Source organism: Pan troglodytes, chromosome 2, assembly GCF_028858775.2.
Source record: "Pan troglodytes isolate AG18354 chromosome 2, NHGRI_mPanTro3-v2.0_pri, whole genome shotgun sequence".
NCBI classification, from domain to species: Eukaryota; Metazoa; Chordata; class Mammalia; order Primates; family Hominidae; genus Pan; species Pan troglodytes.
The window spans coordinates 116,672,549-116,698,088 of NC_086015.1; the positions used below are offsets into that span (position 1 = coordinate 116,672,549).

At 39.5% G+C, this 25,540-nt stretch overlaps 1 protein-coding gene and 2 pseudogenes across 15 annotated transcripts in view; 1 reads left to right on the top strand and 2 right to left on the bottom strand.

Moving 5' to 3' along the window:
- CFAP44 (cilia and flagella associated protein 44) overlaps positions 1-25,540 on the bottom strand; it is a 158,535-nt gene that overhangs the window by 57,441 nt on the left and 75,554 nt on the right. For 12 of the 15 annotated variants that reach the window (XR_010155709.1, XR_010155710.1, XR_010155708.1 and 9 more), the window contains 5 exons: positions 22,331-22,601; positions 19,770-19,825; positions 19,438-19,600; positions 15,041-15,171; positions 832-1,028 (listed from right to left, as the gene is read on the bottom strand). Coding sequence is in view for 12 of the 15 variants with exons in the window: in XM_009446166.5 (XP_009444441.3) it covers positions 832-1,028; positions 15,041-15,171; positions 19,438-19,600; positions 19,770-19,825; positions 22,331-22,601 (818 nt within the window). In the remaining 3 variants the exon portion in view is untranslated. The remainder of the gene's footprint in view (positions 1-831; positions 1,029-15,040; positions 15,172-19,437; positions 19,601-19,769; positions 19,826-22,330; positions 22,602-25,540) is intronic. The other 3 variants (XM_054680897.2, XM_009446171.5, XM_009446170.5) reach the window with 2 other exon arrangements.
- LOC134809647 (geranylgeranyl transferase type-2 subunit beta-like) lies at positions 16,103-17,617 on the top strand (annotated as a pseudogene).
- On the bottom strand, positions 18,608-19,179 carry LOC134809587 (PHD finger-like domain-containing protein 5A; annotated as a pseudogene).

Sequence of the window (25,540 nt, forward strand, 5' to 3'; positions counted from 1 at the left end):
CAAAAGACTAAACAGGCAAGCTGAACAGTATGAGAAGGCACTACTGGAAACGTAGAACAGGGATAGATTGTGGAAGGATTAAGTATCAGGACAGCGGTTTCAGAATTTATCCTAGAAGCAAAAAAGGAGACATTAAAGAGTTCCCAATGAAGAAGATAAACCAATATTAATGTTCGTATTATATCACTGTCAATAGCCTAGATCTAGCCAGGCTGTATCAGCACCTTTTATTTATTATTGAATGGCTCTCCAAGCCATTTCCAGAATTCTTGTTCTTTTACTAATCTGCAGTCACCTTGTGGGCAGCCACAAGAAACAGGTTGCAGGGATTAGAGGTACTATTTTCATACCTCTATTCTCTGATCATTCTATTTAAAGCATATGTTCTTGGAAAATAGTCTGAAATGCAGTGTTTTAGCCCCACACTTTGGAATAGGGCCCAGGAATCTAAAACGAACCACTGCCTAGAACCTAGCATCTGGGGAAATCCTAGATTTAAGAATAGCTAGATGTGGCAAGTAAGAAAACAGCAGCATCCAGTCCTCTCACCCACTCTCAGTCACATGACCAGGGTAGGTTTTCTTACAAACTACATTAAAGAGGAAAGTGGACATGGAGCATTTCTTGGGAAAATGTGGCCTCTCATTCTCAGCTATACCATACACTTTTGTCTCTCTTGATTATTTACTCCAAAGAAAACCATCATGGAAGGAAGAGGGACAAGAGATTGAGCTCAAGCCACCAAAGAAGGTTCAATGGTTCTGTCCACAGACAATTCACTTTTGAAGTCTTAGTAAATAAGAATTTAAAAGCCTTCTTGTCATAGGCTACCTGCATCTCTCTGGCTGTCCTTTCTTCCAGGTCCCTCTTTTTCAAACCTGTCCAATTTGCTTGGTTTTCTCTCTGATTGACTAGCTCGTTTGAATTTGGAGTACTTAGAGGGCTGCACCAGCCTGTAAGAGGATATCTTGTGGTCACTCAGTATGGCATGAACCACAATAGTATCACTTTCCAGTGGATCTCGAAATCTGAAAAAATAAAACAAGTATTTGCAGTAGTCACCATTTTGATCATTCTGCATAATTACTAAGTAATAAAACTACAATACACTATTCTTATTATATCATTATATTGTGCTAGACTCAAATTTTAACATATATATACCAACCAGGATGTCATGAAAGTTGGATTGGACTTGATTAAAGAGCAAATATAGTCTTTCTAATGAAAATACTAAAGAACTCATTATTAATCACTATAATACCAGTGTTTTCATAATATGTGGAAAAATGAAAATTTTGCAGGTAAACTGCAGTTTAATGGTAAATAGATCATATCAAATTCTGAGGAAATAGAATCCATCTCCCTACATATTATATATAATAGACTATATATTATATATTATGTATATATATATCTACACATATACATATATAATAGATTATTATATAAAATGTATAATAGATATTGTAATAGATATATAGTTTGTGTATGTGTTTTGATGCATAGATATATAAATAAATATAAACATGTAAATTATATAAACAAATATATTAATATCTGTGTGTGAGTGAAGGTCTCTAAATCAAAAAGTGGAAAAATAATTTTTAACTCTTATTCCCCGGAGACTAAAGAATGTTCATTCTTCACCTCACAAAATGTTTTAAAAATACATTTTGTTTTCTTAAATTACATGCTATGTGTGGTGTGTATATATGTGTGTGTTTCCATACATGTGGCAATGCAATTTATTTGCACATAGTAACTATAAAAAGAGCAGACCTTGAGCAGTTGAATAAAAGTGCAAACCTCTACATTTCTACTCTTTGCCCCTCAATTCTCCATGTTTAATGACATTTCATGAAAGTCCCAATCTATCAGATTCCCCTATTTGCCTCTGTAAAAAACATTAAGCTCAGGAAATCATACTAATCTCTAGTTCATCTTTCTCTCATAGCCCACAGAGTCTTATTTTTAAAAGCTCTTCATCTGTCAACTAAAAAAATTAATTAACAAATTTTTTTCATCAATTACCTTGTTATTTGGGGGCATTGGTTCATAATTATCACACACACACAAACAAGCACTTCTTAGAATTTAATTTATTTTTGTATAGATTGATTATCCCTAGCTTGTTTGCCTTTCTTACTATTTTTCTAACTTAATCTTTTAAACTCTATGTCTGCTTTTAAAATGATTTACTATTTCTTTTTAATTTTCCCTTTTCTTTCATACATACTATCTTTCTCATCTCTTTAAGACTTACTTCCTTTATGTATTGGCCCACTGGAACTTTTAAATTTTAGCCTTTCCATGAGACCCAGATTAACATTGAGAAGTGAACCCAGCTGGACTTCCTGGGTTGAGTGGGGACTTGGACTCTTCTGTCTAGCTAGAGGATTGTAAACACACCAATCAGTGCGCCGTGTCTAGCTAAAGGATTGTAAGTGCACCAATCAGCACTCTGTAAAAACGCACCAATCAGCACTCTTGGTCTAGCTACAGGATTGTAAATGCACCAATCAACACTCTGTAAAAACACACCAATGAGTACTCTGTGTCTAGCTAAAGGATTCTAAGTGCACCAATCAGCACTCTGTAAAAACACACCGATCAGCACTCTGTGTCTAGCTAAAGGATTGTAAGTGCACCAATCAGCACTCTGTAAAAACACACCAATCAGCACTGTGTCTAGCTAAAGGATTGTAAGTGCACCAATCAGCACTCTGTAAAAACACACCGATCAGCACTCTGTGTCTAGCTAAAGGATTGTAAGTGCACCAATCAGCACTTTGTAAAAACACACCAATCAGCACTGTGTCTAGCTAAAGGATTGTAAATGCACCAATCCGCACTCTGTAAAATGGACCAATCAGCACTCTGTAAAATGGACCAATCAGCAGGACATGGGCAAGGACAAATAAGGGAATAAAAGCTGGCCACCCCAGCCAGCAGCAGCAAACCACTCGGGTCCCCTTCCATGCTGTGGAAGCTTTGTTTTTTTGCTCTTCACAATAAATCTTGCTGCTGCTCACTCTTTGGGTCCACACCACCTTTAAGAGCTGTAACACTCACCGCGAAGGCCCGTGGCTTCATTCTTGAAGTCAGCGAGACCAAGAACCCACTGGAAGGAACCAACTCTGGGCACATCTTGGCGACCCAGATGGGACATCGCCATGCAGTGAGTACTATCAGACCCCTTTAGCTTGCTCTTCTGTCCTATTTTTCCTTAGAATTCGGGGGCTAAATACCGGACACCTGTCAGCCAGTTAAAAGTGACTAGCGTGGCTGCCGGACTAAAGACATGGGTGTCAGGCTTTCTGGGAAAGGGCTCTCTAACAACCCCCGACTCTTTGGAGTTGGGAGCATTGGTTTGCCTGGAAACAGCTTCCGCTTTTCCTGTACTTTTGGGCTGAGCCAACGGTCAACAGAGAGGAAAGTCATTCAGTTCTGGGGTTCTGACAAAAAGTTGGTTGACCCTGTAGCCATGAGCGGAACTCTCAAAGTCACGTCACCCAAGCAAGGCTCACCTATCCTATCTATCCTGACACTTGCCTCCTGGGTCCTAATGCCTGTCAGACAAACTTCCTCCCACCTCTCTTCTCTGAGGCTAGTCCTGCTTCTAAAAACCACCCCGTCTCTGGTGCTTTTCTAGTTTCTCCTATAAGAATGATTTCTAGTATAAACTTCAGGACTCTGTTCCCTTCTTTAGGCACCTGGGCTCACCAATCAGAAAGATATAATTTTTGCCCAAAGCCCCATTGGGTGGGGAGACCAACTATCCTTTTAGGATCCTTCCTCAGACAAGCGGGCCTAACAAAAGCTATTCCTGAAGCTAGGATGTGGGGAGCTTCAGAAATGATATCCTTCCTATTCAAGTGAGGACAAAAGGCGTCACTCTTCCAACCCCAGAGATCCCTTCCCTCTCTCAGGGTATGGTCCTCTACTTCATTTTGGGGGCATAACATCTTTATAGGACAGGGGTAAAGTCCCGATACTAACAGGAGAATGCCTAGGACTCTAACAGGTTTTTGAGAATGCGTCAGTAAGGGCCACTAAATCCGATTTTTCTCGGTCCTCATTGTGGTCTAAGAGGACAGGCAAGAGTGCAGGTTTTCAAGAATGCATTGGTAAGGGCCACTAAATCCATCCTTCCTCTGTCCTCCTTGTGGTCTAAGAGGAAAACTAGTGTTTTTGCTGCTGCATTGGTGAGCACAACTATTCCAATCAGCAGGGTCCAGGGACCATTGCAGGTTCTTGGGCAAGAGGGGTTTCTGCTGCTGCATTGGTGAGTGCAACTATTCTGATCAGCAGGGTCCAGGGACCATTGCAGGTTCTTGGGTGGGGGGGAAGTAAACAAAACCGCAGGCGGTTTTTCCTTTCACATGGGAAACACTCAGGCATCAACAGGCTCACCCTTGAAATGCATCCTAAGCAACTGGGACCAATTTGACCCACAAACCCTGAAAAAGAGGTGGCTCATTTTTTTCTGCACTACAGCCTGGCCCCAATATTCTCTCTCTGATGGAGAAAAATGGCCACCTGAGGGAAGTATAAATTACAATACTATCCTGCAGCTTGACCTTTTCTGTAAGAGGGAAGGCAAATAGAGTGAAATACCTTATCTCCAAGCTTTCTTTTCATTGAAGGAGAATACACAACTATGCAAAGCTTGCAATTTACATCCCACAGGAGGATCTCTCAGCTTACCTCCATATCCTAGCCTCCCTATAGCCCCCCTTCCTATTAATGATAAGGCTCCTCTAATCTCCCCTGCCCAGAAGGAAATAAACAAAGAAATCTCCAAGGGACCACAAAAACTCCCAGGCTATTTGTTATGTCCCCTTCAAGCTGTAGGGGGAGGGGAGTTTGGCCCAACCCGGGTACATGCCCCCTTCTTCCTCTCTGATTTAAAGCAGATCAAGGCAGACCTGGGGAAGTTTTCAGATGATCCCGATAGGTACATAGATGTCCTACAGGGTCTAGGACAAACCTTTGACCTCACTTGGAGAGATGTCATGCTATTGTTAGATCAAACCCTGGCCTTTAATGAAAAGAATGCAGCTTTAGCTACAACCTGAGAGTTTGGAGATACCTGGTATCTTAGTCAAGTAAATGATAGAATGACAGCCAAAGAAAGGGACAAATTCCCTACCAGTCAGCAAGCCGTCCCCAGTATGGATCACCACTGGGACCTCGACTCAGATCATGGGGACTGGAGTTGCAAATATCTGTTGACCTGTGTTCTAGAAGGACTAAGGACAATTAAGAAAAAGCCCATGAATTATTCAATGATGTCCACCATAACTCAGGGAAAGGAAGAAAATCCTTCTGCCTTCCTCAAGCTGCTATGGGAGGCCTTAAGAAAATATACTCCCCTGTCGGCCAACTCCCTCGAGGGCCAATTTATCCTAAAAGATAAGTTTATTCCCAGTCAGCCACAGGTATCAGGAGAAAGCTCCAAAAGCTAGCCCTGGGCCCTGAACAAAATCTGGAGGCATTATTAAACCTGGCAACCTCGGTGTTCTATAATAGGTACCAAGAGGAACATGCCAAAAAGGAAAAGCGAGATCAGAGAAAGGCCACAGGCTTAGTCATGGCCCTCAGACAAACCTCAGTGGTTAGAGAGGACAGAAAATGGAGCAGGCCAATCACCTGGTAGGGCTTGTTATCTGTGTGGTTTGCAAGGACACTTTAAAAAAGATTGTCCAATGAGAAACAAGCTGCTCCCTTGCCCATGTCCACTATCCCGAGGCAATTACTGGAAGGTGCACTGCCGCAGAGGTTCTCTGGGCCAGAAGCCCCTAAACAGATGATCCGACAACAGTACTGAGGATTCCCGGGGCAAGCGCCAGCTCATGTCATCACCCTCACTGAGCCCCAGGTATGTTTAACCATCGAGGACCAGGAAATTGACTTCCTCCTGGACACTGGTGCAGCTTTCTCAGTGTTAATCTCCTGTCCCAGACAGCTATCCTCAAGGTCTGTTACCATCCGAGGAATCCTGGGACAGCCTGTAGCCAGGTATTTCCCCCACCTCCTCAGTTGTAACTGGGAGACTTTGCTACAGATAGTAAGTATGCTTATCTAATCCTACATGCCCATTCTGCAATATGGAAAGAAAGGGAGTTCCTAACCTCTGGAGGAACCCCCATTAAATATCACAAGGAAACCATGGAGTTATTGCACACAGTGCAAAAACCCAAGGAGGTGGCAGTCTTACACTGCTGAAGCCATGAAAAGGGGAAGGAGAGGGGAGAACAGCAGCATAAGCAGCTGGCAGAGGCAGAGAAAGGCCAGCAGAGAGGAAAGAGAGAGAGAGGGGGGAAGAGACAGAGAGACAAAGAGAGAGAGAAAGAGAAAGACAGGAAGTCAAAAAGAAAGAGAAGGAAAGAGAGAGAGGAAGAGACAGACAAAGAAGGAGTCAGAGAGGAAGAAAGAAAGAGAGAGAGAAAGAGACAGACAAAGAGAGAGTCAGAGAGAGAGAGAGACAGAAAGTCAAAGAGAGAGAGGAAGAGACAGACAAAGAGGGAGTCAGAAAGAGAGAAAGAGACAAAGAAGCCAAAGAGAAAGAAAGAGAGATGGAAGTAGTAAAGAAAAGAGTGTACCCTATTCCTTTAAAAGCCAGGGTAAATTTAAAACCTATAGTTGATAATTGACAGTCTTCTCCATGACCCTATAACACTCCAATACCACCTTGTTGTCAGTGTAAACAAGGGTGTAGCCCGAAAGCGCTGAGGCCACTGACAACCCGTAGCCTTCCTATCAGAGATCCTTGGCCCAGTGGCCCACAGATGGCCCAGGTGCATTCAATCTGTGGCGGTGGCTGCTTTGCTAGCAGAAGAAAGTGGGAAAATAACTTTTAGAGGTAACGTCATCGTGAGCGCACCTCACCAGGTCAGAAATATCCTAAGTCAAAAAAAGAGGAAAGGCAAAGGGGTAGCTTACTGGCTCAAATCTTGAAGTGTGGGGCTGGTTCTGTTGGAAAAAGATGATTTGACCCAGCAGATTTACTAACAGGGGATCTAGGTCTTGATTGGTTGCCATACAGGGGCAACCAGACCTAGGAGGAACTCCCTTTAGGACAGGACAATAGATGGTTCCTCCTGGGCGACTGAGGGAAAAAGACTCAATGGGTACTCAGTAAGTTATAAGGAAACTCTTGTAGAGGCAGAGTTAGGAAAATTGCCTAATAATGGGTCCGCTCAAATGTGTGAGCTGTCTGCACTCAGCCAAATATTAAAGTACTTACAGAATCAGGAAGGAGCCATCTATAAAAATTCTAAGTTAATATGGACTGAATGAGATCTTATTAATAGCAAAGAATAATTGAAATCCCAAACTTACAAGGTTTTCAACAAAAGTAAAGTTTGCTAAAAGTTAACAGTGTAACATGTATTATTCTAACCTCTAATCTTGAGGAAATCAGACCCTATCAGTACCCCTCAAAGCTTAAGTCCGTCAGCACACAGCCATACAACTAATACCCCTAATTATAGGGTTAGGAATGGCTACTGCTACAGGAACTGGAATAGCCAGTTTATCTACTTCATTATCCTACTACCACACACTCTCAAAGGATTTCTCAGTTTGCAAGAAATAATGAAATCTATCCTTACTCTACAATCCCAAATAGACTCTTTGGCAGCAGTGACTCTCCAAAACCACCAAGGCCTAGATCTCCTCACTGCTGAGAAAGGAGGACTCTGAACCTTCTCAGGGGAAGAGTGTTGTTTTTACACTAACCAGTCAGGGATAGTACAAGATGCCACCCGGCATTTACAGGAAAAGGCTTCTGAAATCAGACAACGCCTTTCAAACTCTCATACCAACCTCTGCAGTTGGGCGACATGGCTTCTCCCCTTTCTAGGTCCCGTGACAGCCATCTTGCTATTACTCACCTTCGGGCCCTGTGTTTTTAACCTCCTTGTCAAATTTGTTTCCTCCAGGATCGATGCCATCAAGCTACAGATGGTCTTACAAATAGAACCTAATGAGTTCAACTAACAACTTACCAAGGACTCCTGGATTGACCCACTGGCCCTTCGGCTGACCTAGAGAGTTACCCTCTGGAAGACACTACAACTGCAGGGCCCCTTCTTCACCCCTACCCAGCAGGAAGTAGCTAGAGCAGTCATTGCCCAATTCCCAACAGCAGTTGGGGTGTCCTGTTTAGAGAGGGTATTGAGAGGTGAAGCCAGCTGGACTTCCTGGGTCGAGTGGGGACTTGGAGAACTTTTCTGTCTAGCTAGAGGATTGTAAATGCACCAATCAGCACTCTGTGTCTAGCTAAAGGATTATAAATGCACCAATCCGCACTCTGTAAAAATGCACCAATCAGCGCTCTGTGTCTAGCTAAAGGATTGTAAATGCACAATCAGCACTCTGTAAAATGGACCAATCAGCAGCATGTAGGCAGGGACAAATAAGGGAATAAAAGCTGGCCACCCCAGCCAGCAGCAGCAACCCGCTCAGGTCCCCTTCCACGCTGTGGAAGCTTTGTTCTTTCGCTCTTCACAATAAATCTTGCTGCTGCTCACTCTTTGGGTCTGCACCACCTTTAAGAGCTGTAAACACTCACTGCAAAAGTCCGCGGCTTCATTCTTGAAGTCAGCAAGACCAAGAACCCACTGGAAGGAACCAACTCCAGACACAACATGAAGGAAAATATAGCTGGTTTTGATCACATAAAAATTAAAAATTCTGCACAGTTAGAAAAATATGAACAAAGTTTAAGGCAAATGGCAGAGCAGGAGAAACCATTTACAATATGTAGAATAAAAGGCAAATATCTGTAATATAGATAAAGAGGCTAAAATTAAAAATAATGTGGGAAATAAACAGGACCCAAAGAAAAATGAACAAGAAATCTAAACAGAATTCTCAGAAGAATACATGTAAATGAACCACAGGCATATGAAAGGAAATGCTGAACCCCACCAATAATAAAAAGGATGCAGATTATTCAACCAAGAGTTATTATATTTTGCCTATTAGATTGGTAAAGATGAAAACATTGGTAATACCCAGTGTTATTTGGTACAACTTTATCCTCTCCCCACATTCCAGTCAGATAGCTAGCTAGGTTCTTGTTATCTCCTTCCATATGTTCCCTGAAAACATGATGCTATGGTGGATGGAGGGTCCCCAGATCAGGGACGGAAAGCAGGAGTTAAGGAAAAGAGGATTTGATAACAAGGACGGTGGGGAGGCAGAGGTGAACCATGACTCAAAGGAGGATGGGCAAGTGGGTCCCAGAGCTGTGGGCACTTGATCCCTGCATCTGGAAGTATCTGGGGAGATGGTAAGGCCTTAACAGTGATGTCTGTATGTGTGTTTGGTCTATGGCACAGGTGGCTCCTGGTCTCACAAAACGTTGCCTGCTCCAGCAGAGCACAAAAACCACAGAATGAAAGGACTAAAAGAATCAGGCATTCTGGGAAAATGAGACAATGAGCTTCAGCTATACTAAGACTGACTTTCCTATCTTCTTGATAGAATAGAAGCCCAGAGTCAAAGTCAGATTTAAGTTAGTTTAAATAAAATAAAGAACAGCCATGTAATTACATACCTAAGTTTGTGAGTTAGGATTCATATATATGTATGAATACACACACACACACACACACACACACACAACTTATATATACTGTGAATACTTATTAAAGCCAAACATAGGCTGCTATGTTGAGAGTTCTTCCTGAGAGGAACTTCTTCACCACTTTCATCTTTTAGCAGGTAGCAATCTGGTTATAATTCAGGGATTCAAGTATTGAAATATTATCTAGGAATTCAACTATTCAGGGATTTAATACCTGGTAAGAAGTGCTATAATTTTCAGAGTGAAGTACCAGAGAGGAGACAGCTGCACGATAGAGACAGAGGGAGAGAGAGAACCAGAGTCAGAGAGAGAGAACCAGAGTCAGAGAGAGAGAGCTCTGAAGATCTGCAGAGGGCTCCCTTCCACTCTGCAGTTAAGCACTAACCAGCACTGCATAAGAAGGAGTCTACCTGAGGCTGGGAAAAGAAACACCTGAAAGGAACAGGCAGAATAATCCACAGATCTCACACAGTTGAAATAGCTTGTGTTCCCATAAACCTGATAATACATGGGACATAGGATATTCTGCTCAGAAGAGTGTTGTCTTAGTAGCTGGAAAAAATTAGCCCTAGACTAAAGGCTGCCCTGATCTCACCTAACAAAGATTAAAAGCAAGCCTCAAAAAAAAAAAAAAAAAAAATCTTTTTCCATGTAACTTAACTGAATTCCAAAACAAAGCTCAAGAATAGTTAAAAGTATACAGAGATTAAGATGGCAGATAGGAGGCAGGATTAGCTTGCAGATGGGGACAGAGCATCATGTGGAGACTCACATCATGAACTTTTGCTCCAAGAACTATCACAGGAACATACCCAGGAAAGCTGAGAGAATCCACAGACCCTTTGAAGGAACTGGATCACCCATGCAGGTTCCCTGAGATGCCAAAAAACTGAATCTGCCTGCTTTCTCAATGGGGAGGCTCCTGGTCTGGGGCAGTTGTCAGCCCTGCTCAGCAGCTGCCTGGAAATAGACTTAGTGCTGTTGTGAGGGTATGGTAGGAGTGAGACCAGCCTTTAGGACTGTGGGTTGCATGGGAGCAGGGTCAGGCCTATGACTACCAGCTTTCCCCAACTTCCCTGTATGACTCAGCAGAGGCAGCCATAATCCCCCTGGGAATATAACTCTATTGGACTGGGATCCACACCTCCATCCCCCACAGCAGCCACAGCAAGTCCCGCCAAAGGAGAGGGTGAGCTCAGACACACCTATCCCTGCCCCCACCTGGTGGTCTTTCTCTACCTACCCTGGTAGCTGAAGACAAAGGTCATAATCTCTTGGGAGCTCTATACAGCCCTGCCCACTGCCTGAGAAACCTGAATACTTAACTAGGTGTCTCTAGGGCAAGTTTGCATCCTCCCTACAGGACCACAGCTGATGGGCTCTTGAAAGCACCACCTCCTGGCTGGAGGCCAACCAACACCAAACGAGCACACTAAACAAAAACACAACCAAGGACCCTCACAGAGTCCACTTCACTCCCCTGCTACCTCCACTGGAGCAGGTTCTGGTATCCATGGCTTCAACACCTGAAGACGGATCACATCACAAGACTCTTTGCAGACATTCCCCAGTACCAACCCGGAGCCCGGTAGCTCTGCTGGGACCCAGGGGAAAGGGTGGGGGATGGCGAAGGATTAAAGACTACACATTGGGTACAGTGTACACTGCTCAGGTGATGGGTGCACCAAAATCTCAGTAATCACCACTAAAGAACTTTTCATGTAACCAAACACTACCTGTTCCCCCAAAAACCTATTGAAATTGAAAAAAAAAAAATTAAGCCAGGCGTGGTGGCTCATGCTTGTAATCCCAGCACTTTGGGAGGCCTAGGCGGGTGGATCACGAGGTCAAGAGTTCAATACCAACCTGGCCAAGATGGTGAAACCCTGTCTCTACTAAAAATACAAAAAAATTCACCGGGCATGGTGGCAGGCACCTGCAATCCCAGCTATTCAGGAGGCTGAGGCAGAGAATTGCTTGAACCCAAGAGGCAGAGGTTGCAGTGAGCCGTGATCACGCCACTACACTCCAGCCTGGGCAACAGAGTGAGACTCCATCCATGGAATACTATGCAGCCATAAAAAAGGATGAGATCATGTCCTTTGCAGGAACATGGATGAAGCTGGAAACCATCATTCTCAGCAAACTATCACAAGGACAGAAAACCAAACACCACATGTTCTCACTCATAGGTGGGAATTGAACAATGAGATCACTTGGACACAGGGCAGGGAACATCACACACCGGGGCTTGTCAGGGGGTGGAGGGCTGGGGGAGGGACAGCATTAGGAGAAATACCTAATGTAAATGATGAGTTGATGGGTGCAGCAAACCAACATGGCACATGTATACCTATGTATCAAACCTGCAGGTTGTGCACCTGTACCTTAGAATTTAAAGTATTAAAAAAAAAAGTTACAAAAAAAATTTAAGTATACAGAAATATCTAGCACCTACAATGTAAAATTTACAATCAAAATTTACCAGGCAGACAGGAAAAAGCATAAAAATGTAACCCAAAAAAGCATTTAAAAAAGCATAAAAATGTAACCCAAAATGAAGAGAAATATATCAGTCAATAGAAACATGCACAGAAATGATGCAGATAATATAACTAGCAGACAAGGACACTAAAGCAATTATTATAATGTATTCTTCATTTATATATAATTATGTAGAATTATATATTATATATAAAATGTATATAATTATTATAATATATTCTACATTTTCAAGAAGGTAGAGGAAAGCGTACGTTAAAGTGAGGAAAATCCTTAGCTACCACACTAGGAAGTCAATAAAAATGACTAATAATAAATACATATAAATATATTATTTAGATATATGGTTGTAACCACTGTAAAAATATTAAAACTGCTTCTTTTTAAGATATATCATGTTCATGTAAGATAATATTTATTATTTAATTATTATTTAAATGTCTATTATTCCTAAATAGGAATTTATTTCTTAATGTCTATTATTTCTATAGATTCCATGTAATTCCAATACAAATTTTAGCAGGCTTTTTGTAAAAATTGACAAGTTGATTCTATGCAAAGAACCTAACCAATCTTGGAGATGAAGAACAAAGCTGGAGGATTTACAATATTAGATGTCAAGATTTAATTAAGACAGAATGATACTGGCACCTGGATAGACAGATAGGCCAATGAGATAGAATAAAGAGTTCAGAAACAGACCCACACATGTACAGTTACCTGACTTATGACAAAAGCATCACTACAAGCTAGTAAGGAACAGATGGTCTTTTCAACAAAAAATAACTAGGTCAATCGGATATCAATATAAAAACAAATGACATGATCTCACACCACCCATAAAAATTATTCAAGATGTAAAAACAATAGAGCTTCTAGAAGAAAACAGAATTATTTTATGAATTGGGAGTAGGCAAAAGTTCTTTAAGTATAACACAAAAGCATTAATCTTTAAAAAAAGACTAATAAGTTGAACTTCAGTAAAAGAAAAAACTTCTATTCAACAAACAACTCTATTAAGAGACTAAAGCCACATACTACAGCAAGGTATTTTGTATGTGTAAACACACACACACATACACACACATATACACATACATACATGTCATATACATAGTCACTCATATATATAAATAACCAAAAATAACTCATGTATTACATGAGTAAAAATAACTCATGTATATAAATAACCAAAGCTCATATCCAGAAGATATACATAATTCCTGCAACCCAGTTTTAAAAATGGACAAAAGACTGGAACAAACACCTAACAACAGAAAATATACAAATGATTGGTAAATATATGAAAAGGGACTGAAAATCACTCATCAGGGAGATGCCAATTTAAACCATACTGAGATGCTACTACAGAATAGCTGGAATTTAAAGGGCTGACAATCCCAAGCATGAGTATTATGGATTTGTGTCCCCCCAAAAAGCTATGTTGAGGCCCTAACCCCCAGCACCTCAGAGTGTGACCTTATTTGAAAATAGGGTCTTGATAGAGGCAATCAAGTTAAAATGAGATAATGACAGCAGGCCTTAATGAAACATGACTGGTGTTCTTATAAAAAGGGAAAATTTGGACACAGAGATGGACATACACAGGGAAACCTATATGAAGAGACACAGGGAGAACACTGAGTGAAAGCAGAGGATTTGGAGAGATGGATTCATCAGCCAAGAAAATCAAAGGTTGCTGGCAAACCACTAGAAGCTTGGAGACAGGTATGGAACAGATTCTCCCCACCAAGTCTTCAGAAAGAACCAACTTGCCTGACACTTTGATTTTGGACTTCTAGCCTCCAGAACTGCGAGACAGTAAATAACCAGTTTTAAGCCAATCAGTTTGTAGTACTTTTTTACAGTAGCCCTAAGACACTAACACAGTGGAGATCAATTGGGATTCTCATACACTGATGGTAAGTGTGTAAACTGAAGAGTGTAAATTTTCAAACCGTTTTGAAAAACTGACAGGATCTAACAAGACTAAACATGCATATAACCTATGGCCCAGCAGTTCCACAACTGAGTATATAACCAACAGAAATAAGCACTTATATCCATCAAAAAACATACACAATGTTCATAGTAGCATTATTTATGGTAGCCAAAAATAGAAACAACTCAAATATCTATTAACAGTAGAAGGGATAAACTGTGGTATAATCATTTTAAAGAAAGATTAAAAAGCAATGGAAAAGAATGAACTACTGATACATGTAACAGCACTGATAATCTTAGACATCATATGAGTTTTAAAAAAAGGCCAGATGCAAAAGAATCCATACTGTAACACTCTATTTATATGGAATTCACAAACAAAACTAATATATGGCAATAAAGATTCAACTTTGAAGAGTATTTCCTGAAGTGAGGTGGACATGGGGAAACTTTCTGGAGTGCTATAAATGTTCTCTATCTTAATCTGAGTAGTAGATATATTTATACATCTGTAAAAAATTTTCAAGATGTTAAGATTTACGTATTTTATGTAAATTATATCTCAGTAAATGGCAAAAAAAAAACATTCCCCTGGAAGTCAAATTGGTGCATGAGAGGGATAAAACCAGAGCCACCTCTGGTTGTCTTTTGTTTAAAGTCCTTTGGTTCCATTTGATTTTTTATTTCTTAATACATACATGTTCATTAATTAATTTGATATAAAATAAATAATTCATCAAAACAAAGTAAATATATATTATATAATTTTAAAAATCTAAGTGTTAAACAAATTTCCCACACTTAAACTAGAAAGGAGTGGACAGAAAGCTCAGGAAAATATCAGTAGCAGTGACAAGAGGATTCCTTGAGATTTCAAGTCAGTGGGTACTTCCAGAGCCCTCTTAACTGGCCACTTCACTGACACTACTATAAACTATGTTATTCACACATGTGCTCTCAAACATCTTAGCTTGTAGAGAATATGGATCCTACCGATTCTTTAGCTTCATTAGGCCGAGTTCATGTTTCTCTTTTTCCCAAGCTAATTCCTTTTCCACTTGTTGAATTTTGAAAGCTGTTTTTCTGTGCATCTCAGCACGGATTTGGGAATCTACATCAAAATCCTGCAGATAAGAAGATCTGTTCATCAAAATGGGTACTGTATCAACTCTGTTTCATATATTTCAGTTTTGTCCCCAGTTTCATGCTGCATCATAACTCTTCCCCAAATATCATAAACTCTGTCCACTACAGAAGAAAAACTGCATATTTTAACTTTACTTCCACAATATAAGGAGAAATGTTCTTCGCAATTAACAATAATACAAATAAAGCTACACAGTTTAAGATTTTTTTCCCACAATAAAAATAATGAATGCTATCAATATTTGGAGAGTATACAGTTTTAAAGACGCTATCTCAAAGAAACTACTATTACATAAAAATTGGACACGAGGTAGATGCTTATGGCAACTGATCATTATCTGAACATCCCCCCTGGTGTGACCCCACCCCAGGAAAGATAGCAGTATCTGGTGTCTTCTTGACATCACCAAGTTTTTGTTGAATCTCCTTCACAAAGGGCTCCACTTTCTCCCATAAGGATACTTAGAGGTCTCATGTTTCTTACCTTCATCCCTGGAAAAATATCAGAGCCAATATTTGTGACAAATTGTGAGTAGTAATTATTCTTTTCAGAGGTGTTTGTGTGTCATTTAAGTAATGATGTGTACAAAGTGCTTAGTCACAGCACTTGCCTCAGTTGTTTTTTATCTTAAATTTTATTACCCATGCTCTGGAAGTTTCAACATTTTTCTTAGAAAAATAGCATAAAGGTCTTTGAACTATTTTGACCTGTTTTTTTTAACCAACATGATTAAATCATGATTTCACCAAAGCATTTTTTATATGAAATTGGCAAAGTGCTTCTAGAATTACAGGACTGGGTAACCCATGAATATATTAAGAATTATGGGTTTTTACTTGATCAGATGGTTAATTAACTCCATTTAGGAAGAGGTACAAAATGAAAAAAAGCTAACCACTAGCAGGTACATGAGGCTTTGCAATAAGTCACAAAAGAAAAAAAGGTAGAATACAAAATTGGCTTAAACAATTTTGTGATTGCCCCCATAGCTACAACTAAATTAAATCATTAAAAAAAATTTTGTAGATCAACCAGGTACTGTCTTTTCAACAGATCTGATAAATTATAGAAATAGAAGCACAGACAATCAAATTATACATGCATCTACCCATTGTATTTTGGCTAAGTACAATAAGAGTTGATAACCAGATTCAAACCTATACTTATGTCTTATCTTGTTATCAAAAAAAAAAAGTGTGGTAGGTAAATCCAATAGTAAACTTTGTATTACGTAAAGAGGTTCATCTGCTTCCAAACCAAGCAGTGTGTCAAGTTCTAGAGTAGTTTATTTGCTGCAAACATACTGACTGGCCAGATAAAAAGAAGCTTAAAGATGATTTTCGCTCTTCACTCTTAGACATGGCCATGTTATTATCAAGTGAGATACACCAGACACCTTATTATTGTAGAAACATGTAGATTGTATCACGTCCTATGGCTCAAAGAAAGATGATTATGAATACTATATGTCTGAGTATTTGAGAATGAGTGGTGTCTATTGGGGTCTGACAGTATTGGATCTCATGGGACAACTTCACTGCATGAATAGTGAAGAAATTCTGACATTTATTAAGTCTTGCCAACATGAGTTTGGTAGAATAAGTGCTAATATCAGACATGATCCTCATCTTTTATACACTGTTAGTGCTGTCCAGATTCTTACTCTGTATGATAGTATTAATGTTATCGATGTAAAAAAGTTGTGGAATATGTTCCAAGTCTATGGAAAGAAGGTGGTTCTCTTGCTGGAGACTTTTGGGGTCCCACTGAGCAGCTGCTCTAACTGGAGCTAATGGTCTGCTGGAAGTTCCAGCGTGCACTGTGGTAGTTTTATCAGCATACAGAATTACTGGACCAGAGGGGGCCAGCCTGAAAGATAAGGGATGAACACAGTGCAGGGCAGAGAGACCAACTGTTTCATAGGATGGGAAAAATCTACTTTTATAAAGTAGGGGGAAATTGATACAAGATTCTCTTTTTGTGCGGTGGAAACTGGCTCTCCTGGGGAAGCTTGATGCTACTAATGTAAAAAAAAAAAAAAAGGCAGTTGAATTTGTTTTATCTGTGTATGAATTTTGATGGTGGATTTGGTTGCAGACCAGGTTCTGAATTCCATGCTGGGCACATTTATTGTTGCACAGGATTCCTGGCTATTACCAAGTCAGTCGCATCAAGTAAATTATGATTTACTTGGTTAGTGGTTTTGTGAATGAGTTACCCTTGGGTGGATTTAATGGAAGGCCAGGGAAGTTAGCAGGTGTATGCTATTCATGGTGGGTGTTGGCTTTCCTAAAGATCACTGGAAGCCTTCACTGGATTGAGAGAGATAAACCGCATATGTAATTTCATCTGTCAGTCCTACTTTTGGCATGCCTGAAGAAGTGCTTCAGAGGGTGAATATTCAGCCTGAGCTAGTAAGCTAGATTCATTGAGGCAAAAGTTGCGTAGTATAGTATAATTTTGCCAACTCAACATGTCTGTATTTGAAATGCTTATGAAATCAAAAAATGACTATTATTTTGTGTATTGTGTTAAAGTAATTTTATAATTTATAAGAAATTATATAATTATACATATTGTAGAATAAAGACCTGTATTTTTTTTTTTTTTTGAGACGGAGTCTCACTCTGTCCCCCAGGCTGGAGTGCAGTGATGTGATCTCGGCTCACTGCACACTCCACCTCCCAGGTTTCACGCCATTCTCCTGCCTCAGCCTCCTGAGTAGCTGGGACTACAGACACCCACCACCACACCTGGCTAATTTTTTTTGTATTTTTTAGTGGAGACAGGGTTTCACCATGTTAGCCAGGATGCTCTCGAACTCCTGACCTCATGATCCGCCTGCCTCGGCCTCCCAAAGTGCTGGGATTACAGGCATGAGCCACCGCGCCCAGCCTAAAGACCTGTATTTTATTTTCTGCTTTATATTTTGAAGACCTGCTATTCTGACCACAATTTTTTTTTACCAGAAAACAAACACCAATTTTATTAATATAATAGCAACAGAAAGGGTTTCTAATTTCTCAGAAGGCATGAAACCAGCACAAGTGTTATAAGATTAAATGCCTACATTTCTTGTGCTGATAGCTTCCCACCACACACCGAAGGTTCCTCAAGGATAACTGCCACCAGAGCTGCTGCAAGAATATGTTTTTCACTAGGCATAGCTTCACAGTCAAATCTTCAAGCAGAAGACTAAAATGTTATTTCTTTTTAGAAGATCTTGGTTGAGGGAGAACATATCAATATGGAGAACAGGGCTTTGCTTCTCAAATTCAAGAAAAACCATTAGCTAATCTATCAATTTTTCTCTGATACAGTGTACCGGAGTGCTCTGTGAAGAATCCTTTTCCATCCCTTCCATGTGTCTGGGTGAAGGGACAGGAGGGGGTGGCAAGGTGACAGTACACTAGAAGGCACTCCTGGTGATGCTCTGGGCTCCACTCCCTTTCTGCTGGTAGTAGTAGGCATCTTTTCTGGCAGCTGCAGCAGCTTGATGTGGAGGGGAGGAAGGGGCCACCACCAATCACCTCTTCTTGAAGCCGTATTTTTTGCATTCATAGAAAAGGTCTGTCTTAGAGTTACCCAAACTGACAATCTTTGGGCAGCCATCCCTATCCTTCTCCTGGATGGTGCACTTCCTTACAATAATAGGCATCAGAAACCCCAGGGCCTCCACAGATCACACAGCACCTCTGGTAAGATCCATAGTTAACGCTCATCACATATGTGCATCAGAGTGCAGGGATGCACATAGGAATCACAAATCACACACTTGCCATCACATTTTTCACACAGTCTTCCGATAGCAATACCAGTCTGCTTGCAGCAAAACATCAAATCAGGATGATGTTTAGCCATAGTTCCCAACGAAGCCAGCCACCGGACGCTTCAGGCCAATTTTTGTTTATACTTCAGTGTATCTGTTATTCATGTCTCTATAAAAGAAAACTTAAAAGAACTCTTGGGTTCTACTTTATTTCTTCCCCATGTATTCCTTTCATGTGTTCTATAACAATAGTTGATGTAAAACAATTTGTGTCAACAAGAATCTTAACTGATTAAAAGGGATAAACCCCACATACAAATTAAAAGATGCCCAAAATAAATGGCTATTGAAATTTTGAAAGAAACAAACAAAAAAGAAAGATGATTTTAAGTGTTTCTACTTGTTGGGAAAATAGTCATCTCTATCCAGAAATAGCATATGTTAAAATAAAAATCAAGTTTATATTAGGCTTACTGTTCGTTTAAACTGCATATGCTTTGGTAATTTTTCATTCATTTCTAATAGTTTACAAAATTCACTCCTCAAAGCTTTGATTTGCTCTCTCTTCTGTGCCTTTATTTCTCCCACTTCTTTCATTAACTTGTCATGTTCTCTTTTTCTCCTAGCATTCTCGATACTGAAAACAGAAATTTAAAACAATAACAGGTTGTTATACAGAAACAGCAGAGAAAGAGAAAATTAGTATTCAATAATTTGAAAATTCATTAAGCTTGGTCAACTTCTGCACTGTTGATTTGTTTTGCAAAATCTCAGGCCTAGTCAGTATTTATCAAAAATTCCCATACCTGTAGGCTTTGGGATCTTCAATGTCTTCTGGAATTGGCTCTGTTTCAATTCCAAACTATAAGAAGGGAAGTAAAAGGTTAGCCCTTTAAAATTGCATAGCATTTTCCTTAAAATATCTAGGAAGAAGTAAATTAAAAACTCAAATTGGTTCGGTTTTTTTTTCTGCCAATTTCTAATAATTATAGGTCTGAAAATCAGTTTCACAAAAATCCAAGGAAAAAAATGCAGTTTACTAAACTTACTTGTTTCTGCTTTATTTGAAGGAGTACATAGGAAAAGTCTTAACCTAATCATATGTTTGCAAAATGTTAATATCCCCATAATTTCCCCTCAAAATGTAAATCACTAATGTTCATATGCTATTAACACAGAATTCACAAAAGTCTAGATCATTTATTTCAAAATGCTGTTTTTCAGTATATACCTTTATCACATGAATCATTTGTCCAAATACCTCAGTGTGTCCTAGAAATATTTCAATATATATATTTTTACATTTTAAGTAAGCATTTTATATCACCTTCTCAAAGGAAGACGTAAAGTGGAAAATGCAAAGAACAATATAATCCCCCTCCTTGAAAGAGAAAGATATGAAATCAGAAATACAAGTCTCCCTTCAGAAAGGAAATCAGTTTAAATTTGGGGGAACTAAAAAGTAAATCACTTAAAAGTACTCTGTTTATTCAGGTACTGTGCTGTAAAATGTCTTAGTCTGTGATATTAAGGAAGGAAAATTATAACCCAGTGAACAAAATAGTCTTAGTTTGCTAACTAGTCTGTTCATAAATAAAACTAAACTTTATTTCCTATTCTCTTTCACAGAAGATAGGTCTCTGTTTTGCTGTCATTTGTTGTAAGTAAATAAAAATTCTCTTTTGATAAAGTTGTTTTATTAGTCTCTATATGTATGAAATGTAAATCTACATATTTTTATGGAAGTCAAGGTTTATGACTTTAATAAAAGCAAAGTCATAAAACATGATCAATATAAGAGACAGTAATGGCTAATAAATTGTACTGACTATTAATCACTTAGGACAAAAATTTACTGAATTTTATTTATTTTTTACTCTTTTATTGGCCAGAGCTAAGTACCTTCGTTTTCTAATATCAGTGTAACTTCTAGGATTTTATGCTGATACTGGGGCAATTGTCTCCTGGTCACAGTTGTTTCCAATAAGGTTGAGTTAAACAAAGTTCCAAAAATATGCCAATCAGTTCCAAAATATATGCCAATGGGTCTCAATCCTAGTTGCACAGTAGAATCACATGAAGGATAGTGTATACAATACTGAAGACTGGGCATCACCTTCAGAGATTCTAATTTAATTGTTCTTGGGTGGGCTCTGGCATCTGTACTTCTAGGGCTCCCTAGCTGATTCTAAAGTACAGTAAGGTAAGAACCTCAGACCAGTGCTGAGCTTAGTTGTTTTCTGTTGTTTTTTTTTTAAAAAAATCTTTCTCATTTTTCTTTCTTAAAAGCTATGTCTGCTTCAGTGATTTCAGAAATATTGATTGCAGCCATAAATTTAAATGTGGAATAAATATTTTTCTATCCAATATGGGTTTCTGTAGGAGGGATATTGACTGCAGCTGTAAATAAAGGGACATGATTATTGAAATGTGGAATAAATATTTTTCTATCCAATATGGGTTTCTATAGAGAGGGTTGGCACCAGGTAGAAAGGCATTTTCTTCTTGTTCATATACTTTCCCTCCTGTAATTCCTTTTTCTGAGCTGGACCCTCTCTAACCAGCATCCCATACTCCAAATTTTGCTATTAGAAGAAATGAAAATTGACCTACTCATATCTTCCCTACATTCTTTATGTGTACTTTGAAGTAGGCTACCTGCTAAATGGGAAGCCAATATGTTCAAAGGAATTTTAGCTATAATCTTTCTAATACAACTCCTTTCTCCTTAGGAGCAATTCTAATGGTTATTAACTACTGACTTTTTCTAAATAAATTGCTTTGATAATATGAAATTCAAGTTCTATGACAGGAAAAAAGGACATAATTTGGGGATCTGAACCCTCAAACTTCATCATAAAGCCAAAAATCTAGTTCTGCTTTTAAAAAAATACTTTATACTGAATCTTTGATCATGACCCACATTGTCACATTCTAATACTAAAAACAACTATATTTTTGCAACCCCTATCAAAACCACACTTTATGGCATATGTCCTATATCAGCCCTTACAATGAGTGAATGAATAAATGAAAAGCAAAAGAAAATCTGAAAAAATTGCAAACTTTGAAAAAAAAACTTTGATTAAGAAAGTTTTTTTAATATACAAACTTTTAACTACATAGAAAAACTGACACATTCTTTTTTAATCTGGGGAATTCCAATCTTTAATAATAAGGGGAATGTAATACCTTTAATATTTGATATATAAGCACCAGAAAGTCAAATTATAATAGTAGCAGGAAGATTAGACTATAAGGTGAATGTGTCTAAATAACTTTTAATTTATAACGAATATGAACAATTTTAATATCACTATTTTTAAATACAGTTTGTTATTAATTAACTGGTTAATTAATTACATACCCTGGGAGATGGAACTTTGGCCTTCATGTCTTTCCTTAGCATAAATTCAGAAAAAATGTTGAAAACAAAGATATTGCCATCTGCTCCAGCAGTCACCAAGAAACGATCATCAAAGCTACTAGCAATACTTTTAATACATCCATAATTATTGTCATGCATATTGAAGTGCCAGTAGTCCACCAAACTGGTCAATGAAGGATCATTTTGATTTAGGACATAGACTCGAATTGCTCCATTTTTCATTCCACAAAACATCATAACTTTGTTAATGCTATGAAACAAAAAATGTAAATTGTTCTTCCCCTTAATCTGAAAATAATGCTTAATTTCAACTTAATTGACAAGTGGCTAAATTAATAACAAAGTTGTTATGGACTGAATTGTACACCCCTAAAATTCCTATATTGAAGCCCTAACCCCTAATACTTCAGAATGTAACTGCATTGCGATAGGGCTTTTAAAGAGGTAATTAAGTTAAAATTAGAACATTAGGGTAGGTTCTAATCCAGTCTGCCTGGTGTACTCATAAGAAGAAGATATCAAAGGGGGTCACTTCCAAGACGGCCAAATAGGAACAGCTCCAGTCTGCAGCTCCCAGCAAGATCGATTTAGAAGATGGGTGATTTCTGCATTTCCAACTGAGGTATCTGATTCATCTCATTGGGACTGGTTGGACAGTGGGTGCAGCTGATGGAGGGCAAGCCAAAGCAAGGCAGGGTGTTGCCTCACCTGGGAAGCGCAAGGGGTCAGGAGATTTTCCTTTCCTAGCCAAGGGAAACTGTGACAGACTGTACCTGGAAAAACGGTACACTTCTGCCCAAATACTGCGCTTTTCAAAAGTCTTAGCAACCGGCAGACCAGGAGATTCCCTCCCATGCCTGGCTCAGCAGGTCCCACGCCCATGGAGCTTTGCTCACTGCTAGCACAGCAGTCTGAGATCAACCTGTGAGGCTGCAGCCCGGTGGGTGGAGGGGTGTCTGCCATTACTGAGGCTTGACTAAGTAAACAAAGCGGTTGGGAAGCTCTAACTGGGCGGAGCCCACCTCAGCTAAGCAAGGCCTACTGCCTCTATAGACTCCACCTCTGTGGGCAGGGCATAGCTGAACAAAAGGCAGCAGACAACTTCTGCAGACTTAAACGTTCTTGTCTGACAGCTCTGAAGAGAGCAGTGGTTCTCCCAGCACAGCGTTCAAGCTCTGAAAACAGACAGACTGCCTCCTCAAGTGGGTCCCTGACCCCCATGTAGCCTGAGAGACACCTCCTAGTAGGGGCCAACAGACACCTCATACAGGCGGGTGCCCCTGTGGGATGAAGCTTCTAGAGGAAGGATCAGGCAGCAATATTTGCTGTTCTGCAATATTTGCCATTCTGCAGCCTCCATTGGTGATACCCAGGCAAACAGGGCCTGGAGTGGACCTCCAGCAAACTCCAACAGACCTGCAGCTGAGGGCCCTGACTGCTAGAAGGAAAACTAACAAACAGAAAGGAATAGCATCAACATCAACAAAAAGGACATCCACACCAAAACACCATCTGTAGGTCACCGACATCAAAGAGCAAAGGTAGATAAAACCACAAAGATGGGGAGAAACCAGAGTAGAAAAGCTGAAAATTCCAAAAACCAGAGCACCTCTTCTCCTCCAAAGGATCACAGCTCCTCACCAGCAATGGAACAAAGCTGGATGGAGAATGATTTTGATGAGTTAGTTGACAGAAGTAGGCTTCAGAAGGTTGGTAATAACAAACTTCTCCGAGCTAAACGAGCATGTTCTAACCCATTGCAAAGAAGCTAAAAACCTTGAAAAAAAGGTTAGATGAATGGCTAATTAGAATAAACAGTGTAGAGAAGACCTTAAATGACCTCCTGGAGCTGAAAACCACAGGACGAGAACTTCGTGACGCATGCACAAGCTTCAATAGCTGATTCAATCAAGTGGAAGAAAGGATATCAGTGATTGAAGATCAAATTAATGAAATAAAGCAAGAAGACAAGATTAGAGAAAAAAGAGTAAAAAGAAACGAACAAAGTCTCCAAGAAATATGGGACTATGTGAAAAGACCAAATCTACATTTGATTGGTGTACCTGAAAGTGATGGGGAAAATGGAACCAAGTTAGAAAACACTCTTCAGGATATCATCCAGGAGAACTTCCCCAACCTAGCAAGGCAGGCCAACATTCAAGTTCAGGAAATACAGAGAACACCACAAAGATTCTCCTTGAAAAGAGCAACCCCAAGACACATAATTGTCAGATTCACCAAGGTTGCAATGGAGGAAAAAATTGTAAGAGCAGCCAGAGAGAAAGGTCGGGTTACCCACAAAGGGAAGACCATCAGACTAACAGCAGATCTCTCGGCAGAAACCCTACAAGCCAGAAGAGAGTGTGGGCCAATATTCAATATTCTTAAAGAAAAGAATTTTCAACACAGAATTTCATATCCAGCCAAACTAAGCTTCATCAGTGAAGGAGAAATAAAATCCTTTACAGACAAGCAAATGCTGAGAGATTTTGTCACCACCAGGCCTGCCTTACAAGAGCTCCTGAAGGAAGCACTAAACATGGAAAGGAACAACCGGTACCAGCCACTGCAAAAACATGCCAAATTGTAAAGACCATCAAGGCTAGGAAGAAACTGCATCAATTAACAGGCAAAATAACCAGCTAACATCATAATGACAGGATCAAATTCACACATAACAATATTAACCTTAAATGTAAATGGGCTAAATGCTCCAATTAAAAGACACAAACTGGCAAATTGGATAAAAAGTCATGACCCATCAGTGTGCTGTATTCAGGAGACCCATCTCACTTACAGAGATACACATAGGCTCAAAATAAAGGGATGGAGGAAGATCTACCAAGCAAATGGAAAGCAAAAAAAAGCAGAGGTTGCAATCCTAGTCTCTGATAAAACAGACTTTAACCCAACAAAGATCAAAAGAAACAAAGGCCATTACATAATGGTAAAGGGATCAATTCAACAAGAAGAGCTAACTATCCTAAATATATATGCACTCAATACAGGAGCACCCAGATTCATAAAGCAAGTCCTTAGAAACCTACAAAGAGACTTAGACTCCCAAACAATAATAATGGGAGACTTTAATACCCCACTGTCATTATTAGATCAACGAGACAGAAAGTTAACAACGATATCCAGGATTTCAACTCAGCTCTGCGCCAAGCAGATCTAATAGACATCTAC